The sequence below is a fragment of the Heloderma suspectum genome, chromosome 7, assembly GCF_057233095.1.
Source record: "Heloderma suspectum isolate Gila_16-S chromosome 7, 16-S_ref, whole genome shotgun sequence".
In the NCBI taxonomy this organism is placed as follows: Eukaryota; Metazoa; Chordata; class Lepidosauria; order Squamata; family Helodermatidae; genus Heloderma; species Heloderma suspectum.
This window is the reverse complement of record NC_139464.1, coordinates 122,458,891-122,481,948: the sequence shown is the minus strand read 5'-3', so window position 1 is coordinate 122,481,948 and position 23,058 is coordinate 122,458,891. Positions and strand designations below refer to the sequence as shown.

General features: G+C 44.1%; 2 protein-coding genes across 4 annotated transcripts in view; one reads left to right on the top strand and one right to left on the bottom strand.

Annotated features, from left to right (window-relative positions):
- LOC146340281 (protein mono-ADP-ribosyltransferase PARP12-like) overlaps positions 1-2,849 on the top strand; it is a 46,971-nt gene extending 44,122 nt beyond the window's left edge. Inside the window, exon 13 of the mRNA XM_084811320.1 lies at positions 667-2,849. Within this exon, the coding sequence (XP_084667446.1) occupies positions 667-953 (287 nt within the window). The 3' untranslated portion in view covers positions 954-2,849. The remainder of the gene's footprint in view (positions 1-666) is intronic.
- Positions 2,850-9,098: 6,249 nt separating this feature from the next.
- TTC38 (tetratricopeptide repeat domain 38) overlaps positions 9,099-23,058 on the bottom strand; it is a 31,939-nt gene continuing 17,979 nt past the window's right edge. Inside the window, exons 6-15 of one of the 3 annotated variants that reach the window (XR_014784507.1) lie at positions 22,787-22,862; positions 22,073-22,192; positions 21,128-21,187; positions 18,437-18,475; positions 16,473-16,554; positions 15,839-16,004; positions 14,636-14,795; positions 13,544-13,617; positions 11,642-11,760; positions 9,104-10,174 (exon numbers count right to left, since the gene is read on the bottom strand). Coding sequence is in view for 2 of the 3 variants with exons in the window: in XM_084811318.1 (XP_084667444.1) it covers positions 10,081-10,174; positions 13,544-13,617; positions 14,636-14,795; positions 15,839-16,004; positions 16,473-16,554; positions 18,437-18,475; positions 21,128-21,187; positions 22,073-22,192; positions 22,787-22,862 (871 nt within the window). In the remaining variant the exon portion in view is untranslated. Of the gene's footprint in view, positions 10,175-11,641; positions 11,761-13,543; positions 13,618-14,635; positions 14,796-15,838; positions 16,005-16,472; positions 16,555-18,436; positions 18,476-21,127; positions 21,188-22,072; positions 22,193-22,786; positions 22,863-23,058 lie in introns of all 3 variants that reach the window. The other 2 variants (XM_084811318.1, XM_084811319.1) reach the window with 2 other exon arrangements.

Sequence of the window (23,058 nt, the reverse complement as noted above, 5' to 3'; positions counted from 1 at the left end):
GTTTCAAACCCGTTGTTAAAAATTTTCCCAGCTGTTTTTTTGTGCAAAAATGGGGCTGGGGGAAAAAAAATCACACTTTCCCATGCCCAGAGAATGTGCACTAATGTCCCCCTAATTCCCCCCCCCTTCAGTTTATTGCTGTTGTGCTCTTACACAACAGTAGATTAACGAAGCCCCAACTGGAGCCTTGTATGTCGCACTTCGCAAACTTACAGGGTTTGCAGTCAAGGATAGCCTGTATCTAGTCCCCTGCACCCGTTTTGCTGGGGGTTCCCCTTCTCCCTTAAGATTGCTCAAACTTCTCCTAGTTTCAAAGCTGTCATGCTAGAATCAGCAAGAGCAATCTTCAGGATTAAGTGTGGTGGGTGTCTAGTTCTATATGAAGCAGCAGGGGGGCTGACACAGGTAGGAGTAGGGTAAGGCAGATGGGGGACCACACCAAGAGTGTAATCCACCCTTAAAAGCATGGGAAAAACGTTTAAAATTACCCACTTCCCAATGGGAACCTTTGGCCCTCCAGATGTCAACTCCCATCAGCCCTAGCTAGCGTGGCCAGAGGTCAGGGACATGGGGAGCTGTCGTCTAACAATATCTGGAAGGCCCAAGATTCTCCATGTCTATATGAAGCAGCATTTTTCTTAACCCCCCCCCCCGGTGTCTTCCTAGGGAGCTACTTTGCCAGAGATGCACAGTATTCCCACAACTACTGTCAGCGTGATGCAAATTCCAAGGAGACTGCTATGTTTGTGGCTCAAGTGCTGGTTGGTGATTTCACTACGGGGCATTCAACTTACAAGCGGCCCCCAGCAAGATCGACTGGTATGATCAACTGTTATGACAGCTGTGTGGATAAGCTGGTAGACCCATCCATCTTTGTCATCTTTGAGAAGCATCAGATTTATCCTGCATATTTGATCTCTTATGAAGCGGAAAAGAAATGTATTTTATCATAGGCAGCTGAAATGCCTTTTCATTGTTGTGGTGTTTCTATCTAATTTACATGCTTAAGTCTTTTCTTTTGTAATGAATCAGATTTTAGGGAAGCAGTATATACCTTCAGATGAGTAAAAAATGTGGAATCACTGCTTTTGAAGAGGATAGGAATCATATTGGTCTTTTAATCAGTTAGCTCTTTTAGGACAATGCAGGAAGAAAAAATTGATCACTGAATAATTCATTATCATAGACGAAGCATTTGCAGCATTTTCGTTATTATACATTATTATATATTTTACTGATTTCATACGTTAAAGGGCAAATTAAGAGTCCTTTGAATGTTTAGCTTTTAATGTATTACAATCTTTATGGATAGGTGTTAATCCATCCAAAGAGGTAGGACAAGCTGATAGGTACGTTTTCCTGTCCTACTAGACGGATATTAATCTTCGTTGTACCAGGGATATTTGAATAGTTGTATCAATAGATACTCCCATTCACTCTGGGACGGTTCAACTTTGTCTCATGCACAATACTTGGCTAATTATGAGAATCTGTATTCCATTGGCCTAGCATATGTGGAGAAAATTAATCAACAGCGTCAGATGTGGCGAAAGTTTTCTTTTTTTCAGCTAAACATAATTACGTATCTGGCCACTATTGGTAGTTACTCATAATTAGACATGAAAATTAGTATTCTGCTAATTATCGGAGCTGAGGCCTTTTGGTGTGAAACTTTGCCCCAAGACACTCAGGAACTTCAGTAAGCAACTGTTATTGAACATTTGAAGACTGCTTTTGGTTTTCAGTTTTTTAAAAAAACATTCAATTACACTATCCTGGTTGTACCGATGAGAGGTGCATCTTTGCAAATGTGCTATATCTGCACCATCCCAATAGTAACTGAAGTAATGGGGAGTGGGGGTGGAGAGAGCCCTGGTGGGCTATTAAAGAAGTGTACATAGATATCCAATAAGACTTGGACACGCTTTGTAGAGGATGTTTTAATTAGTATTTTGGGGGGTTTCATCTGTATTTTGGGAGGCTTCTTCTCTATTTCAGCTTCTCGCTTATAGTGTGCTGTGGTTGGGTACAGGAGGGTGGGTGGGTTTGTGCTTTGTTTTGTGGATATAATTAAAAATTAAGAAAATTAAGTGTGCTGTCATTTTTTAAAAAGTCATCTCTAAGCCTCAGATATTCTTTCAACTTTCCATTCCACCCCTTCACTCCTTTCTTTTAATTTAAAGGTGGAGTCTTAAGCTGTAGCTTGGACAAAAGTAAGGCTGTGAGCTCTACAGGAGCACAGACTATGATGTTGACAGCAGCAGCATATTCAGAGACTCTTTGCTTTCATTTTTAAAAAGGGAACGAATTTCTAGCCCTTAACAGTTATGCCTGAGTTCAACATAAATGTGCTCATTCCTGTGCACATGCTTTAGGCAAGTACCTGCAAAAGATTGGTGTTTTGCGTGTACTCGAACTGAGTGTACGCAAGACACAGGTTCTTGAAGCACCCCTCCAGGGCCCACCCAACATACCCAGGGCAGAAGAATGGGGAGTTACAGGAAGCCAGATGGGGAGTTGGTGGTTTCATCTCTGTGTTACTGTGGCCTTTCCTAACAAGGAAGGTGCTGGTACTCCATCTCCCAGCATCCCTGGCAGGAACATGTTGCTTTTTGTGTCAAGTTCTGCCGGTGAAGTGCCTCTGTTGGCAGAAGTTGAAACAAATAATTACACACACACACACATCAGGTTTATGCAAAATCAAAATAATTCTGTTTCTCCTGTGCCTAATCTATTTATTTACTTTGTTATGCAGAGAGTACATAAAATTGTTTAGGCTGTAATGCGATGCACACTTACCTGTGGGAAAGCTTCCTTGAAGACAGTGAGTCTTACAACTAAACATATATAAAATAATAAAATAATAATAAAATAAAATACAAAATAAAATAAAATTAATAAAATAATAAAAGCCCTATGAAGATAGACAGACTGAAAGAACTGGACATGTTTAGCCTTGAGAAGACTGAGGGGAGAGGATAGCGCTCTTCAAGGACTTGAAAGGTTGTCACAGAGAGGAAGGCCAGGATCTCTCGATCATCCCAGAGTGCAGGACACGGAAGAATGGGCTTGAGTTACAGGAAGCCAGATTCCGGCTTAACATCAGGGAAAAAACCCTGACTGTTAGAGCAATATGACAGTGGAACCAATTCCCTGGGGAGGTGGTGGGCTCTCCCACGCTGGAGACATTAAAGATGAAGCTGGACAGCCATCTGTCGGGGATGCTCTGACTTGGATTCCTGCATTGAGCAGGGGGTTGGACTCGATGGTCTAATAAGGCCCCTTCCAACCCTACTTTTCTATGATTCTATAATGCAGTTTAAGGGCACAAACCTAGGGATTGCGCTCCTGCTAGATGGAAGCCTCCAATATCTGAGGCTTCCAAAAATCTTATGACTTGCCAGGCTGCTGCCAGCAAATCAGGTGTTGTTGTTTATTCGGTCAGTCGCTTCCGACTCTTCGTGACTTCATGGACCAGCCCACGCCAGAGCTTCCTGTCAGCCGTCGCCACCCCAGCACCCCCAAGCTCGAGTCCGTCACCTCCAGAATATCATCCATCCACCTTGCCCTTGGTCGGCCCTCTTCCTTTTGCCTCCCACTTTCCCTAGCATCAGCATCTTCTCCAGGGTATCCTGTCTTCTCATTATGTGGTCAAAGTACTTCAGTTTTGCCTTTAATATCCTTCCCTCAAGTGAGCAGTCTGGCTTTATTTCCTGGAGTATGGACTCGTTTGATCCTCTTGCAGTCCAAGGCACTCTCAGAATTTTCCTCCAGCACCACAGTTCAGAAGCATCTATCTTCCTTCGCTCAGCCTTCCTTATGGTCCAGCTCTCGCAGCCATAGGTTACTATGGGGAATACCGTTGCTTGAACTATGCGGACCTTTGTTGTCAGTGTGATGTCTCTGCTCTTCACTATTTTATCAAGATTTGTCATTGCTGTCCTCCCAAGAAGTAAACGTCTTCTGATTTCCTGGCTGCAGTCAGCGTCTGCAGTAATCTTTGCGCTTAGAAAGACAAAGTCCGTCACTGCCTCCACGTTTTCTCCCTCTATTTGCCAGTTATCAATCAAGCTGGTTGCCATAATCTTGTTTTTTTTGAGGTTTAACTACAGCCCAGCTTTTGCACTTTCTTCTTTCACCTTCGTCATGAGGTTCCTCAGCTCCTCCTCGCTTTCAGCCATCAAAGTGGTATCATCTGCATATCTGAGATTGTTAATGTTTCTTCCAGCGATTTTAACTCCAGCCTTGGCTTCATCAAGCCCAGCGCATCGCATGATGTGTTCTGCGTACAGGTTGAATAGGTAGGGTGAGAGTATACAACCCTGCCGTACTCCTTTCCCAATCTTAAACCAGTCCGTTGATCCGTGGTCTGTTCTTACCGTTGCTACTTGGTCATTATACAGATTCCTCAGGAGGCAGACAAGATGACTTGGTATCCCCATACTGTCAAGAACTTGCCACAATTTGTGATGATCCACACAGTCAAAGGCTTTAGAATAGTCAATAAAACAGAAATAGATGTTTTTCTGAAACTCCCTGGCTTTCTCCATTATCCCGTGGATGTTGGCAATTTGGTCTCTAGTTCCTCTGCCTTTTCAAAACCCAGTTTGTACATCAGGCAATTCTCGTTCCATGAATTGCTGGAGTCTACCTTGTAAGATCTTGAGCATTACCTTACTGGCATGTGAATTAAGTGCCACTGTTCGATAGTTTGAACATTCTTTGGTGCCTCCCTTTTTTGGTATGGGGATATAAGTTGATTTTTTTCCAATCTGTTGGCCATTCTTGTGTTTTCCAAATTTGCTGGCATATGGCATGTATCACCTTGACAGCATCATCTTGCAAGATTTTAAACAGTTCACCTGGGATACCGTCATCTCCTGCTGCCTTGTTATTAGCAATGCCTCTTAAGGCCCATTCAACCTCACTCTTCAGGATGTCTGGCTCTAGCTCACTGACCACACTGTCAAATCTATCCCCGATATTATTATCCTTCCTATACAGATCTTCCGTATATTCTTGCCACCTTTTCTTGATCTCTTCTGCTTCTGTTAGGTCCTTGCCATCTTTGTTTTTGATCATACCCATTTTTGCCTGGAATTTACCTCCGATGTTTCTAATTTTCTGGAAGAGGTCTCTTGTCCTTCCTATTCTATTGTCTTCTGCCGCTTCCGCGCATTGCTTGTTTAAAAATAATTCCTGATCTCTTCTGGCTAACCTCTGGAATTTTGCATTTAATTGGCCATATCTCCTCCTATCACTGTTGCCTTTTGCTTTCCTTCTTCCTTGGGCTGCTTCCAGTGTCTCAGCAGACAGCCATCTTGCCTTCTTGGTTTTCTTTTTCTTTGGGACGTTTTTTGTTGCCGCCTCCTGAACAATGTTGCGAACTTCTGTCTATAGTTCTTCCAGGACCCTATCTACTAAATCTAGTCCCTTAAATCTATTCTTCACCTCCACTGCATATTCATTAGGAATATTAGTGAGCTCATATTTAACTGATCTGTGGGTCTTCCCTATTGTCTTTAGTCTGATTCTAAATTGTGCAATAAGAAGTTTGTGATCTGAACTACAATCAGCTCCAGGACTTGTTTTTACCAACTGCATAGATGTCCGCCACCTTTGGCTACAAAGGATGTAGTCAATCTGATTTCGGTGTCAACCGTCTGGTGAAGTCCATGTATAAAGTCGTCTCTTAGGTTGTTGGAAGAGAGTGTTTTATTAAACTAGGAAGTGAGGGGTTTTTTTATTGCGTGGAAAGGCAAACAATCCAGGACGAGAGTGCAAGGAGGCAGCTGGTTCTGTTCTGTCAATAGCTTTAGGGGATGACAAGTTTATACCTTTCCGTTATAAATGGAAGATCAGGAGTAACTAAGGTGATTTTGCTTCCTATTACCCCTCCAAATAACCCCCCTTCTAGACCAGCCTCTGAGCTCATCTCACTCACTTCCTGGCAGTAGGCGGTGATGGGTGATGGAGAGGCAATAGGATTCTACAGATCCTGGCCTCTCCCCATCTCTTGCCCACTGGAATGCCCACTTTTTCACCTCTGCGAGGTCATGGAAGGTTGCTCTTGAAACCACAGAAAGCAGTCACCAGTTCTTTCTGCAGTGGTGGCGGGATCCGATGTCTGATTATTCCTCCTGCTGTCATAGCAGTGGCTATGTCATCAGGAGGTGAAAATAAAAATAAGCTATGGTCCCTGGGATGCTCTCCAGGAACCATAGGATTGTATCCTAACCATATATTCAGGGCTAAGGACTAGTAAGCTTCTGTTGGTTAACCATTCATGTCTTTTTTTCCTTCCTTGTTCTTTTGGTTTGTCAGCCATTTGTAGTTTTCCTAGCAGTCTGTTCACACATTTAGCTGCAAGTCATCAGTGGCTCATGTTATCCAAGTGGCACAGGACGGCACCATATTGAAGTGGTTCCCACTCCACAAACGTGAGAAGGGACCCATAAAGCATTGGTGGGCACAAAAAGGAGATGCTCTTGTCAAATGATACTTGTTCCTATCAGTGAGAGGTACTGCTGCACAGTATATCCAAAAATTCAATGATGTTTAGGCACATAAGGAAATGCTCTATTTGTATCTTGGACTGTAGGAGTTACAGTGAAATCTTCCTATTAATGAAGTAGTAGATGTTTGTCCACAAGGTGTCATAACTTCCTCTAGATTGAGATACTAAGAACATAAGAAGAGCCCTGCTGGAGCAGACCAGGGGTCCATCTAGTCCAGCATTCAGTTCACACAGTGGCCAACCTGCTGTTGACCAGAAACCCACAAGCAGGGCATGAGCACATCAGCACCTCCCCACCCATGTTCCCCAGCAACTGGTGCACATAGGCTCACTGCCTCTGGTACTGGAGGTAGCACACAGCCATCAAGACTAGTGGCCATTGATAGCCTTTGCCTCCATTAACGTGGCTAGCCCCCTTTTAAAGCCATCCAAATTGGTGGCCACATCCTGTGGTAGCAAATTCCATAGTTTGACTATGTGCTATGTGAAGAAGTCCCTCCTTTTATCTGTCCTGAATCTCCTACCCAATATCAAACCATGGGTTCTCAAGGTGGGTTGTTTGAGAAAATAACCCACACTGTATGGGCAACAAGCCATTGTGGCTGCATTCAGACAACACTAACCCACAGTTCAATGAACAACCTACAGTTCAAAACAACCCACACTCAACCACTGAGTGTGGGTTAGTGTGATGTGTGAACAGCCTCAGGATGTGTTTGCATTTAATTGCTCCTCCAGTACACAGCAGGTGAATAATTGTTCCAGGTGCAGCACTTACAGTCCATTTGCACCAGATACTCCCTCCCTACTCTATAATCTCAAGCAGCAAGGGTGGGCAGAAGGTAGAGCAGGATCTACTGGTAAACCTCTGGATAATCTGCAGTAGACTGGCAAGGGTTTCTGGATCTCAGTTCTTTTAACAGAAAAACTCCACGCAGAGCTCTTCAAAATTACAATCCCTATGGTCCAGGCTTAGTCATGCTTCAAGAACACCCACTGAAATCCATTAGACAAGTTAGTCATTGATTTCAATAGGTTTACCCTAAGCATGATGACATCTGGATCCAATCCCTGAGCAGTAGTAACTCAGATATAGATTTGCACTATTTTAAGGTCATCCCAGTGTATGGTTTATGGGGTGTAGTAGGTCATTGACTCCACTTGTGAGCCACTGTTTTCCCAATAGATGCCCCCTCCTCACTATTTTGTACCTGGCTCAAACAGGTGACCTCAGAGGTCTAGTAAAAAAGCCTGATGTCTGCCCGTGTCCGTTTTAGAGTAAGAAAGGAAGATGGAGGTAATACCGTGTAAGTTTACTCAGAACAAAGTCCAACTGTGTTCAGTGGGGCTTGTGAAGAAAGGCCTTGTATAACACTGTTGGTATGATGTAATGCTTACTTTGTGTGGCCTCTGTGAGGCTGCAGTGTACCTGAGCAGGTCTAAGGACTTGTTTTATTACCAGCAAAGGCCTGTGTAGGAGCTGCTGAGTGACTTTCTAAATGGCAGGGGGAGAGGAAGACAATCCCTTTGAGTATTGTTCGGACCTGGATCAGGTAAATTCGATTCTGACTGGCTAGGGATTCTAGCTAGGTGGAAAAGAACGGTTGGGAAATAACGGGTGAGGTATGACAGTTGAAGTAGTCTATGGAGAGTGAGGGAAAAGGTCTCCTGGTTGATACGTGATCTTTTGGAAGGACTACTAGCCCTGAATATTGTGCTATTCTTTCTCTATGGGCTAATCTTACGTGGCTGGTGACTATCAGGAGCAGGGGGCTGTGTTATGTCAGGAGGCTGCCCTAAGATAGTGCCAGACGAAGGTTACACAGGCTGGCAGTAAACACCCAGATGAGCTGTCCAAGCCGCCAGAAATACAACAGGAGGAGCTTTGGTAACACAGGAAGGCTGCACACAGAAGCTGGACTTGGTTGTAAGAGTATTTGGCTGGGATGGAAGTTTAGAGAATTTCGCCTAGTAATAGCAACAGTCCACAAAACAACTGCCAGTGCATGGCTAGTCACCCATCATGGGTTAGCGTGTAGTTTGAACATGCCCAGTAACTCTTGAGTCCTTAAGAATTGTCACTGAACAGTCTTGTGAAAACCCCAAAAGTAAGTATTTGTAATCCTTATGTGTGAAATATGCCTCTAATAAATTGTTCAACCCCAGTGTTGGTGCCTGTCTCGCATCTAAGGGCGCAGTCCTATGCATGTTTGGACAGAAAAAAGGCCTACAACTCCCACAGTGGCTGGCTGGGGCATGCTGGGAGTTGTGGGACGTTTTTCTGTCTAAACATAAATAGGATTGCCCTCCAAGTCTCTTATAATAGCTACTAGGAGGTTTTAAAAGTATTCTAACAGAATTAGTGGCAGTGGAAAATGGTCAGCTTGGGGAACCCTGAGTTAAAATGACAGAGAGTTCCTTAGGCCCTGAAATATAAGCATTTGGTTTAACTAAGAAACCCCATAGGTGGGATTGCCCAGTGAAGGAGTAGTTCCCCCATAGCTGGAACCAGTGCTGGGGAGGGTAATTCCCTCATAGGGCTTACTTTGGAATAGTTAAAAGATCATGCAACATTCCGAGCGCCAGGAAAATGAACATACGTCTTCTATATGTTATAAAGATCATCTATGCCACATATTTTCATAAGCATATCAGCAGAGCTTTTGATGGAACAATCAGTTAAAAATTTATAACATAAAATGCATGTATACAATTATCCTGAGTTTAACATTTTTTCAAACAGAGGCAATCACAATCTAGTATAGATCTGTACTCCCCATTTCAACAAAGTCCTCATTTCCGAGGCTTCCAAAGTGCAAGTCCACAACGGTACGCTGTTCACATTACATTAGTTTGTAGATTAGTTTTTCCAATGGACTGTGGTCATGTATTCTACATATCTATACTATGTTCTATACAACTAAATCTTGTCCAATTCTATTCACCCCATTATCAAATAATCACTGCTGTTTTGGGAATGGCAAAAACGTATAAGAGAACATTCCTCTAGCTCAGGAGTAGACAACCTTTTGGGGCCATAGGCACATTTGGAAATCTGAGAAACTGTCCTGGGCACAACCATAAAATGGCTGCCATGGGTGGGCACAGCTGGTCACAAAGGACAAGTAACCTGCTCAGAGGCATTCATGGGAAATTAAGACTGCAGCAGCTAGAGGCTCCCACTTTGCTTTGAAGCAATCCTAGCTGCCAAAAAGGAAATATAAAGATATCATTTCAATAAAATTGGGAGCAGCAGAGTTTCTCAATCTTCTCACCAAGGACAGTGTCTGAGGGCACACTGGTGCCCATGGGCACCACGTTGCCTATCCCTGCTCTAGCTAGCCAATCTGCAATCACGCCCATTTGCTTCCCTAGATATGCATGGGAGCAAAGGGGTCAAAATTAAGTATTCCAGAAAGCCCAGAAGCAAAAATGAATCTCTAAAGGCCTTGGCTCTTTCGGATTTATGCACGATTGAGTACCCACAATGTGATTTGCTTATTGCCATAATAAAAAGTTGCTGATTAATCATGGCACATAGAAACTTATTGAGCAACAAGGCTTTATCCCAGGGCATGAAGAGCTGTGGTCTTCCGCATCAGTCGCTCAGTCAATGGTGAATTTGGTCTCAGTTCATCACGTTCGATAAGGAGGCACCTAAAGGAGAAGAACATGAGAATTCTCTCAAAGCAGCTTATTTCTGAGCGCAGCCGTGAAGGGTTCTTTGAAATGTTAGTCATCTTCTGCTTTATTCCTACATATCGCATATTGATTCACAAATTCTGTTATGTGTATACATTGTTAGAGAGCCTTGAAAGTGAAGGGTGCCTTGAAAAATTAAGCCACCATGTTGGATGTAGCCAGTAGATGATATACCTGAGAAAGTGGAGGCCCCTATGCAGTGCTGATACCCCCTCCACCCCAAATCAATATACAGGAAATTACACCATCCCAAGGGAGAAAGGGTACACTGGGATTCCCCCATGCAATCCATACTACAGATGATGGTCGTGGGAGAATACCAAAGGCATAATCGTTGCCCCAAAAGAATAGTCCCCTTCTTGAATTCTGCCTGAGCAGTGAAGGGGGTGGTATGCCAGGAGGCAATATTAACTGGGTTATTGTGCAGTTGCAAGGAGGATGCCTGCCCGCTGTTTTGGGAGTTGACTGGGAAAATACGTTTAACTCTGAGAGTGAATTGTGCATCCATTCTTAACCCAGAAAAGAAAACACTGCTCTGAAGGTGTTAGTTTGTGGCTTCCTCATTGACATTTAAGTTCCTCCAGATCCAGCACTGAGCATGGTGCCCTTAAGGGTGCATGGGAGCTACTTTACTGTGGGTTCTTCCCACAATGGTATTGCAATGTTTAAAGGTCTGGCATCATGCAGGTGGGGTCAGCCACACCAGGTGGCCCCATGTAATAGCCCCCTGCCATTGGCTCTGTCCTTTAAACATTATAGCAGTGTTTAATGCTATAATTAAATGCTCTGCAACCCATGGAACAGGAGACCCAAGGCTGATGCTGCACAGCCAAAAGGCATGTAGCTTTTTAGATAAGTATATATATAAAAATGATACAATGTATATCTGAAATGTTGATCATTTTAGTTTCTACTGTGTAAATCCAATGCAAAAGCATTGGGTGTACTCACAGGGTAAACCTGTGTGAGCAGCAGCAACCTCGTTTGATAACGTGCTATAAAAATTAAGCACACCAGTTTGCAGTAATGTATCTGGCTCTGTGAGGTCAAAAATAGCTTTACAAAGCTGCACAAGCCAACTACGCAAAGGTCCATCCTGGTCTACCTATATCACATGCCAGTTTTATGGCTCTTCCTGGCATAGCGGTGCTGACCTATCCCACTGCACCAACACGATTTCCAGGGTTTTGATTGACGTGTCAGCACCACAAAAACACCCAACTACTTTTAATGGTCCACAAAAGCATGCAGATAGAAAGCGTGAGTGACATATACTTCCTCTCCTCTTACAGTCTCACAGAAAGGGGAGGGATGTGCTTTGCCTCTGCACTGCTGGAACATGCATCTTCCAATGGGTCATATACACATTTCCGTGCTGTGGGCCAAACCCACACAAGAGGGAAGGAAGAACTAACCACTCACGTTTTCCTCTTCCACAGCTTTTCTGGGATGTTCGAAATGGCTCATAGTGACTGCTGCATCCATCCTGTGCACTTGTTTCCGGGTGTGTCAGGTGACAGGGCTGACTTTAATGCTTGATACTATGGGAGGAAGGCTTAATATGCAATAGTACACTCTGAACCACAGGTAAAATATATCGGAAGGGGAAACAAACCAACTCCTCCTCAATGAACATGTGGAAATATGGAAAAATAAGGAAACGTGGGCATTTGCTAAGAGAGGAGAGAGTTCGTGCTCCTTCTCCAGGAGCGGGGCTGACCCTCCCATGAGGCAGGGTGAATCCCTCACCTCAGTCAGCAGATCTGGAAGGGCAGAGAATTCCGCACGCCCCAGCACTGGGAGGGCCGTATGTTCCGATGCCAGATGCTGCCCTAAGCCTCTCAAACCGAGGCACCGCGCAGGCAGATGGGTGACCGCTCAAGAGAGATCCACTGGCCACTCTCCTGCTGCAGCAACCACTCCAGCAGGAAAGCAGCTATCTCACCTCTCCAGAGCAGCTGCTGCCCATCCGCCCGACACCTCGCTCTGAGTAAGGATAGGCAGGCGGCTACTCCAGACAGCCACCGCAGCCTCAGCAAAGCAGCCCCTGGAACAATGGAACCCATTACCTGGGGAGGCGGTGGGCTCTCCCACACTGGAGGCATTTGAGACGAGGCTGGACAGCCATCTGTCGGGGATGCTCTGACTTGGATTCCTGCATTGAGCAGGGGGTTGGACTCGATGGTCTTGTAGGCCCCTTCCAACCCTACTATTCTGTGATTCTATGATTCTAGGCTGGACAGCCATCTGTCGGGGATGCTCTGACTTGGATTCCTGCATTGAGCAGGGGGTTGGACTCGATGGTCTAATAAGGCCCCGTCCAACCCTACTATTCTGTGATTCTATCTATGATTCTGTGGTGCAGCTCCCCAAAGCACCGCCCCCGGTGCCTTGCTCCGAAGACCCTTAGAGCCATCCATCAAGCAGGCAGGCTCTGTGGATCCGTACTAGCTGGAGAGTAGCCAGTGCAGCTCTCCACAGAGCCCACCTGGCCCAATTGCCTCAGTCTGAGGGGACGGTGAAGCACTGGCACACGTGGTCTCCGGGGTCACCTCCCTACCAATGCCTGGCTCCCCTGAAGTACCCCTCAGAGTGAGGCTGGCAGGTCGGAAGAAAGTGGTGGGGCTCTGGCAGCCCATGCTCACCCCTGGGCGACAGCGGCAGCTCACACTCCTCTGCCCCACCAGCGTGGTGGTGGGAGCAGCTTGTGTGCCTCTCCCCACAACCACACGCAGCAGCCGACACTCCTCCCTCACCCCACCATGCATGCGTAGGGGTGATCCTCTTCTCCCCTTCTTTAGCACAGCAGCAGCTTGTGCTACCCCCTGCCCCATCCCAACAGGTTTTTCCTTTTCCTCCAAAGTGATATTCCTTTTGGTGGGTGGCTGGGTGAGGAAAAGTATGGTAGTCATGAAAAACCATAAACATTTCCCAGTCACTGAGGACGATAACAAGAAGGGATGTTCAATCACAGAACAAGGGAGGCACAGTGGACTAAACTGCCAGTGCGATGTCTAGCTGGTGCCAAGGGTGCTCAGACATCCTAACTCTGCAAGAAGATTAAGGAGGCTGAGGAAAGATCCCTCCAGTTTAGCCTAGCCCTTTCTGACAGGCAACTTTAGGCAGAATTTTCACATTCCTCAGAAGGAGGGATCATCTACAAAGAAAGGAAGTTTAGGCACTGAAGTCAAAATCAGCATTCAAGGGTGCAGCTTCTTATGTTCAAAAAGATAAGAAAACATCTCCCTGCTGGGTAGAGACGTCTGTCCCTCTTCTCCCCGTTGACTACTGCCGAGTTCGTATTTCTTAGAAGATACTACTTACCTAGCAAGTTTTTTATTAGCTTTAGATTTACAGTTTAAAGCAGCATGAATCAGGAACTGGGCAAAAACATCTCTCTGGAAAAAAAAGTTAAATACACAACATAAACGACTGGTCTGTAATGAGAGACTATGGGGGTGGGTGGAACCTCAGGTTGCTAACCATTTAAGCATAAATATAGGAGATATTCACCACTGTATTGTGTCACAAAGGCAAACCACATCCATTGTTCACTTGCTTGTTAGGCCCTTTAAATGTTTGCACAGCAGTAAAATAATACTACAGTCCAAACTCCACCGGTATGTTGCCGGCAAAAGTGGATTTAACAAAGGTAACTGAAGGTTCATTTTACCATCACTGAAACTAGACAATACCAGTTTGCTTCTTCTTTCTTAGCTGCCAATATCGCACCTGTTCTATCGACCACAGGGAAATAGGACAAGATGGGATTTGCTGGCTATGACTGGATTGCATGTCTGTTAACTTTGGTATTTCATATAATGCAATGGTAAAGAGTGTGGCCTATGAGGCAAAAAGCCTATGGTTCAGATCATGCCTTAGCCAATTCACTTGGTGGCTTCAGGCAAGCCACTCACTCTTAGCCTCAGGTAGTGTGAAGTGCTTCAAATATTCAAAATGCACAATATAACTGGTAAGTAATAATTATTTGAGCGGCCCTCTATGTAGTGTATATCTTGAATAAGATAACTTGAAAATGCAACCTATACATTCTTTTTTTCTTTAGAAGCAACAATAATAACTATTATTAGGGGGGCCCAAGGACCAGGATCCAGATATGGGGTCTGTGCCATGGGAAAAGGGCAGAAATGAGGGGGGCTGAGCTGCGGGGAGCTGCCTGGCTTCCCAGCAGCTGACTGGGGAGGAGGGGAAGGCTCAAACCTGTTCCCCAGCCAGGAAAAGAACCTATTGCCTGCAAGTAGGATTTGCTTTATTATGCCCTCAGCCACTCCTGACAATACTGTTTTCTCCCCAGCCTTCATTCTTCATGTATTTATGAAACTCCTCCCTGAGACACCAACAATGAACAGGACAAAGCCAACAAAATGTTCATTAAAAAACAAACCCCTTTCTCACTTGAGCATTGCTCCCTCCTATTTCGACAAGTCTGTAGCGAATGGGATAAAGCAATTCCACTGCCTTGTCGTAATTGCCATTCTCAAATTCGACAAATGCTTGCAAAAGAGGCAGCCCCAGTTTTGGAACTAGGTTTAGCTCGTGGTCTTCGTCAGGTGCCCTATAGAATAGAAAGAGAGGGAAATGAAAACAGTCAATTGTAAGATTGTTTATTATTAATCTGGTTTATCAGATTAATAAATACATGCATTAATGCTGTTGTTGCAGGCCTGCATAATCCAAACTAAGACAGAAAAACGGAACACCTGTTTAACAAAAGATCGCAAAGTCTAACTGCTGTAGGAACTATGTTAACTAGACTGTCTTATGTGGCCTTGGTGATCGTCTATCAGTGACCTATTGCATTAGTTTAAATCTCTTGTTCAGCCGTTACGTTGTTTGGCAGCATAAGACCCGATTAATACTTTCTCTGGCAAGCATGTCTGGTGTTGTCAGCATTTCAAGGCATGAAGTGGAGACGCACAGGGCTTGTAGACTGCCCAGGGACACTGTATGATGCTAGGGAGCTTTGGCTATTCCCAGGATTTGCTGAGAACAAATTCCATAGTGCCAGACTTCAATTCCTATTCAATTCCATTTCAGGAGTTTCATGCTGGTGTCTCCTTCAAAACTTTTTTTGCTGGTGTAGGACAACTTTAAAGTCTGCTACGATATTGTGGGATGGTCATTGGCCAACAGTGGCAAATATTACATTAGAAGATGTGCAGATAAACAAGGCCTTGGTGCTATGGCTGATGCTGTCTGGTTCCATGATAATATTGGGATCAGTGGACACTAATTTGGCTAGCTCACTACAGAAAGTAATTGTCCCTCCTTAGGTACTTATTTACACTGCTAATCTTACTATGCCTGTGGGATTTTCCCTTGCTTTCAGGGCCACCCTCTCTTCTGAAAAGTGCCCCATGGCACTCCTATGCTGAACAGTCACTGATGGTAGTGCAGGGGGTCAGAGTAGCTCTAGCCCTACAGGAAACCTGGTGCTCTCCAGAAGTTTTGGACTACAACTCCCATAATTCATTGGCCATGCCGGCTTAGGTTTATGGAAGTTGAAGTACTTCCTGATCTGGAGGGCATTGGGTTACCTACACCAAGTAATGTTGTGCAAAAAAAAAACGTCTACTCATAAAGTTGCTTGCTGCTTACTGGGCCAGTTCCTGGAGGGTTGTTAAGAGTTCATGAGTTGTTTTATGGTCTTGGGCCCCTAATGAAGACATCAGAATGTGAGCATCATTGAAGATCAGGATATGATCCTTGGCATGCTTCTTTGTCAGCTGGTTTACTCCTTTCCATCTGTCACCTACCTTCACACCTAGGAGTAACGATGCACATATTTAAAACATCCAACCTGGAATTTTAAAAAAGAAAGGTAAAGACTTCTTGGGCTGCCACCCCTATGCAGTTTCCTGGAGGAGACCCAATGAACAGAGTGGGGACCTTCTTTGGGGTAAACATGCATAGCATTTGGCTGTGAATCTATTAATTACATAATGCTTTTTCATACAGAATATAACATCTATATGAACATTTAACCGCAGATTCATGTCCTGATCATCCTTGCAGCATGGCAGTGGGCTGTGGGGGCCAAATGTGGCCCACAGGCCACATGTTGGCCACCCCTGCTTTAGCAGAACAGAATTTTCTCCCCAAGGCTTTTTGCTCCATAGGGAGCCTACTTCCTATAACTAGTTTGCAAAGATGAGGGTTATTGTTTGAAAACAAAATGTGGGTGGCATCTTCTGACGCCTATATTCCACATAAGGAGAAAGCCGTTTTTTACCTTCTAACTGAAGCCGATATAACATGGAGCAATTGTCAACAACATCCAGCATGGTCCCACTCAACTGGCACCTGGGAGCAACCTGTAAACCACAAAGCATTCAGAACTTAGGCTGGCTTCATTTTTGAGGAAGAGTCCAGAGTGAAAAAGAACAATTGCCCCCTTACACTCTGGTTTCCTGAACTTTGCGCAGTATCGGTGTTTACCATTTCACCCTGGGGTGAAACCTAAGAGCACCATCAAAATAAGGATAGTCTGGGTCCCCTTCCCATAAGCTACTCATACTACTGCTCTTTCCCTCCTTAATTCAAGAAGCGGATTTTGTAAAATTGAAGATTCGAATGCCGTTTGGAAGAGAGAGAGCATTGAAAACCTGTTCTTTAGATTGAAAACCTGTTCATAACGAGCCTCCTTGCTGATCCTAAATTGCATGTAAAATTGATAACCTTCTTTTTAAAAGGATACATGATAAGACTGAAATTGCCCATTAAAAGCTTAAGATGTAGAACAAAACAGGAAGAAAGAAATGAAAAGCAAGATTAAGAGTAGAAGCAGCTTTCTATTTCACAGACACAGAATGATGGGAAAGTTACTTCTTTGACAGTCAAGGCCAATACATATAAGGGGATCAAGGATGTGCCAGCAACTTGCCTCCCTAAGCAATTTTTCAGTAGGTATTCTTTGAGCAGTTAAAATGTGGGCCTGGTATACCCAAAATGTGGGCTGGGTACACCAATACACCAAGAGAGAATTTCTGTTATGATGTGAGAAATGTATAATTAAAGGCTCTTACAACCCCAAAGCACGGAGGAGGCTAACCAATGTGCCCCTGAATCCTTCCAGCCAGCCTCTGCTGGAGGTTGGCGGTTCTGCCCATGTCAGCATCAGAACTGACTAGATCCTTCTAGTATTCCAAATGGAGACACACAAAACAGCACTATCTACCCACAGGGCAGATTAGTAATTCCTACAAGGAGAAGCTTCCTCTGAGTACAGGCGATTTTTCTTCTTTTGCACACTTCCAGAGTAAACCTTTTTCATGTAACAACGAAGAATGTTTCCAAATTTAATTGGGGGGAGGGCAAGTGTGCATCAACTACCAGAAACTGTGATGGTGCATACTCAGTGGTGTCTAATAAAGATGAGTTATCCCTTTCAGTACACTTTCATCTTCACAATCAGGGTGGTAAAGGAGGGCTCCCTATATGCTGGATTAAGCCCATTTGTTAAAAAAATCACACTGTTAGTCCAAATTCTGCAACAAGATATCTAGATTCTCAAGTCTGTATAAATTATGTTGCATTTGGCAAAGGCTTTAAAAGCAAGCACAAGACTGCAATCCCATGCACACTTACAGGACAGTAAGCCTTGTTCAACTCAGTTGGACTTCTGAGTAAACATGCTTGGGATTGGGTTGTGCATCATGCATATTGACAGCAATACAAGGCCAGCACAACAGAAGAGCATAAGTTGCTGAGAAAGGCTGTACTCAGTGGGAGAGCATGTCTGGCATACAAAACGTTCCTTGGCTGTGGTTTGGAAATGGGACTCTCGTTTGCCCCCATTGCTCTAAAACAGCTTTCCGCATCTGGTGTCTTCCAGATGTGTTGGATTATAACTCGCACAATCTTCCTGGGATTCTGGGAGCCATAGTCCAGCACATCTTGAAGACACCAGGTTGGGGTAGGCAGCTTTAAAAGGTTTCCCACACCTACTCTATGCATTCCTTCATGATTAGGAAAAGGTAGAATACTATATGAAAAATAATAAAAACTGCAGAATGAATTATGTTAAATAAATCAAGCCAACATGTGGAATGTGCACAGTTTATATGGGCCAGAGTATACAGCTTTTCTTGAAGAATTTTAATAGTTTTAGCAGGGAATGAAAACACAACCCTGTACACAACAGTTGGGAATGCAGACATGGTTTCTTTTGCCAGCAAGGAAGCTGCTCACACTTACGTGAGTGTCATAAATGGTCAAAGCAGCCTCGTAGTCGCCCTACAAAAGCAAAGAGGATTTCATTTTAATTACATATTTGGTAAGAATAAACTGCAATAACAGTGGCTTGACTCAGGAAACTGCTTCTTCTGACTCTTGACCCATCAGATTATGAATGATCATGCACTGGGATTCAAACAGCATTGGAATGTATAAAGCAAAAAAACCTCCAACTCCACCACCACATTTCTGGCAAACTGAAAAATGCTCATTTTGTTGGAAGCTTGGAAGTCAAAATACACTGGCTGCAAAAGTCACCACCAACAACAATCTTCAGTGAACAGCTACTTGGGCATTGCAGAATTCAACCCTAAGCACTGAACTGGCACTACTCTCAGTATGCCGGACACCACTCACACAAACCAGGATAACTTTGCCTGCTTAAGAGGAGAAAAACGACACAACGCCAGATCAACCGGCTAATTATTATTTAATTAAACGTAGACCCTTTCCACATGGAGAACTGCTGAAGCATTGTTCTTCTGCAACAAGCTGGAAGTGGACTTAAAGTTCTGGTTCTACATGGCACTTAATAGTGTGCTGTATCCCATATTACAATCCCACTATGCCCATCCCCATGGCAAAAGCAGGCAGTACATTGTGGTTCTCAGATAGCAGCCTTACAGCAAGACACTAGGTGTGTTTACTCAGATGTAAGTCCCATTCAAATCAATGGGACATTCTAATTATGCTCAGGATTTCAGCACCCTTCAATCAGATCCTCCTGTTTGGCATAGTTTAAAGTGCCAGCAGCCGCTTCTGGCTACTGGCATTCTTGAACTAGACCCTTAAATTATTTGTTTCCTCTGTAGCCACAGAAATCTTTGCAATTTGCTTTCTGTTCATTTTATTTTATTAGTAGGCATGTGCTTTTAGTAAAAAACAGACTTGAAGCTGGTGTGAAGGGGCAGATCATAGCCCAAGAACTCACACCTAGCAGCTGTTATGCATGTAACGAGGGCAACCAAGATGATCGGGGGACTGGAAACAAAGCCCTGTGAGGAGAGACTGAAAGAACTGGGCATGTTTAGCCTTCAGAAGAGAAGACTAAGGGGAGACCGGACAGCACTCTTCAAGGTCTTGAAAGGTTGTCACAGAGAGGAAGGCCAGGATCTCTTCTCCATCATCCCAGGGTGCAGGACACGGAATAATGGGCTCAATTTACAGGAAGCCAGATTCCGGCTGACTACCAGGAAAAACTTCCTGACTGTTAGAGCAATGCAACAATGGAACCAATTCCCTAGGGAGGTGGTGCGCTTTGCCACACTGGAGGCCTTCAAGACGAGGCTGGACAGCCATCCGTCAGGGATGCTCTGACTTGGATTCCTGCATTGAGCAGGGGGTCGGACTCAGTGGTCTTGTAGGCCTCGTCCAACCCTAGTATTCTATGATTCTGTGTACAACCACCTTCATCAAAATTGCACAGTGAACAAGTGGGGACTGTCAGGCCAGCATTTGACCCAGACTGAGCGGCCTGAAAGTGGAAGATGGAGGCAGAGCAAACGCCAGGAAATTGTAATGCCAGGAAAGGCGGGAAGTGGGTGGGCAGTGCTGGACACAGGTGGCTCTGCTGGATCAGTCAGGGAGGGAGGGGGAACACCAGCCGGGCAGGAAGGTGCAGCTGGTCCACCAGAGCTTCCAAAGGCTCCAGCCTTCAGGGATGCAAATCAAGAAAAAGGGCAGGAGGACCCTGCATCCTTTCCCCACTCCCACCTTTAGAAGGCTGGCTTTCACAAACCTGAATTTAGAAATGAAAAATTTAAAACTCTGTTGTTGTTTTTTAAAAAAAATACTGCAGTTGTACTTTAGCATGAAAGTGACGTGAGAAAGTACATAGTTTCTCACAGCACCCTCTACTAGATCAGTGCAAGGGACTCATGGACAGACAGAATCTTACTATAGAAATGGGCTATAAGCAGCCTTGCAAGCAAGCCCACAAAAGATATATATTGCCATGCTGCATTGCAATGGTTTTACTGAATTTTAATGGGTATATTTAAACAAATAATAATCGTACAGTGTTCTGAACACTTAATTGGAAAAGGAATTATAAACAAATAGTCTTTCCCTCTCCAAAACGGAAAGCAAACATACACCCCTAAACAAAACCAGGGCTGCACGAGGGGAATCAAGTAGTGTACCTTCTGAATCCCCCTTTTCTTACTAATAAATGTCTTTAACAGTTGGCTGAACCCCAGACACACACAAGAGACACACTGCTAACCTGCAGTAGATTCAAAGCAAAGGTGAATTTTGAGGCACTAGCCATGGATCACTATCTGGGTTTACCAGATGTGAACTGGAATTCATCATATTCCTGCACTGGTGGTGGTTTGTTTTTTGCTTTTGTTTTGTTTTGATTCCCCTCAGCTCAAAGTACAAAAGGGCCATTCCTCTCCACACGAGGGAAGAGTGCGGCACTTGTTCCCAAGCATGGAGAAATGCAAGCGGTCAGCGGTCCAGTATGAAGAGAAGGACCAGTGATCTCCGTTTTTTAACAAACTGTGAGTGAGAAGATGTTATATATATCAAATTGATATAAGCTACTTAAATGGAAGAATATTCAAATGGTGAAAAGATGGCGAGCAAACGAACCGTATTGAAAAGATTTTCTCAGAGACACAAGACATAGCTGTAGATGCATCCACATACCTTTTCAATAAAATACAGAGCCCAGTGCCAGTAATTATGGCAAGCAAGCATGTCACTATCCTGGAATAGATGAAAGAATGATTATCATAAACTAGAATCTTACCACTCTACAACTGGAAGTAGCTTAAGGGCTATCCAGAGTTAAATGTCTTGGACTGATGGAGGAAACTCTATACTAGGGGTAGTCAACTGGATGCCCAGGGACTCGATCTGGACCACACATATTTCTGATGTAACCACCCATTATGCCCTCTGATCCCAACATGCCCTCTCACAACATTCATCCTTACAATAGCCCTGTAGAATAGGTCAGTATTGTTGTTGTTGTTGTTGTTCAGTCGTTCAGTCGTGTCCGACTACTTCCATATTACGCATGGGAATACTGACTTCTCTAAGAACACTCAGCATGTTTGTAGCTGTGGTGAGATTTGAACCAGGAACATTCCAGCTCACCCCTTACACTCTTAGCTATTATACTACACTGGTTCTCAAAACAGTACGATGTTTATTTACTTATTTATATATTTATTTCATTTTTCAAACTTCTATCAAGAGGCAGTTTGCAGTAAAAATCCAATGAGAAAAGATTAAACACACAACGGCCTAGTTTCAAACAATAAATTATCAAAATAGCAGCAAAAAATCAAAACGTGGATGAAAACAAGCAAATCACCAAAGCTCTCTGAATACAAAGTGTTTGGCCGTATTTCCAAAAGCCATTAAGTGAGCAGTCTTGGCTTATCATCCAGGTAACAAATTCCACAGAGTGCATGTAACCACTGAAAAGACCCTACCTCGGAATGGCAAGGCAATTCAAGTACAGCCCCATCTGACGGAATGGTCCCGTTATATATCACAGTATGGAAGAAAGTACAATGCAGCAGGCCTCTCAGTGTGTGAGACTGTGCACAGCCACTTCAGAAAACTAAATGAGAGGAAGTTTACCTTCCAGTTGTTTTCAGTTTGCTTCATAAATGTCAGCCCACTCTTCAGATCTGCTTTCATTTCATTCACATGAGCTAAGGTGTGCACAGACCACGCATCTGTCTGGTTAATAGCTAAAGCCTAACGAAAGGGCGAGAGGAAGAAATGTTTACTCATTAGCTGTTGTGCATTCTTTCCATTTGTTCTGTTGTTAGAAAAGCATTATTCAGCACTTGGCTTGGCTCCTTGGTTGAGTAACATGGTGGGGAGGCCATCCAAGATGCAACTGAAGAATGTTGGCTAGTCTGGAGTGTATTAGCCTCCAAAGGAGGGAAAAGAGAAAGAAGTCTGGAATGAGGAAAACAGCTGGAATGAGGAAAGCCGAGGCTAAGAGAATACTGACTTGTCTAAGAACACTCAGCATGTTTGTGGCTGTGGTGAGATTTGAACCAGGAATCTGCGGTGAGGAGAGCAGAGAAAGATGAAGGGAAGAGCAAGGCAAGCTGGAGTGAACTGAGGAATGAGAGCTTTATGTATGTTGCCTGCGCTGCTCCCCAGCTGTGCCCTCTGTTCCTGGCAATATAAATTAGGAAAGTGAGGTCAGTCTCTCCTCCTTTTAGCCCTTAATGAGCTAGAAGCCACCAAATTTACCACCGATTACCTCTCTCATTCACCACGTCCATACAAAAATCAAGCTGAAAATCCCGTATTACATGCCTGCCTTTGTTTTCTTACCTCATAGGCAAGCTTCTCAGCACGATCAAAGAAATTGGTTTCCATCAGTCCAAAGGAGAACATGCCTTTTATGTAGCTAAACAAAGAGGTGAGAACTTTCAGAGTAAAACAGTGATTAATTGGTAGTGCTACTGTCTTCAGGTATGTTTTTAACTCTCTGTCGATATAAAAAATTACCAAAATTATCAATCTGGTTTTTGTTGTCAAATGTACCCCCTACAAAAGCCATACAAATCAAAACATCTGGGGGATGGTATTAAGCATGACACCAT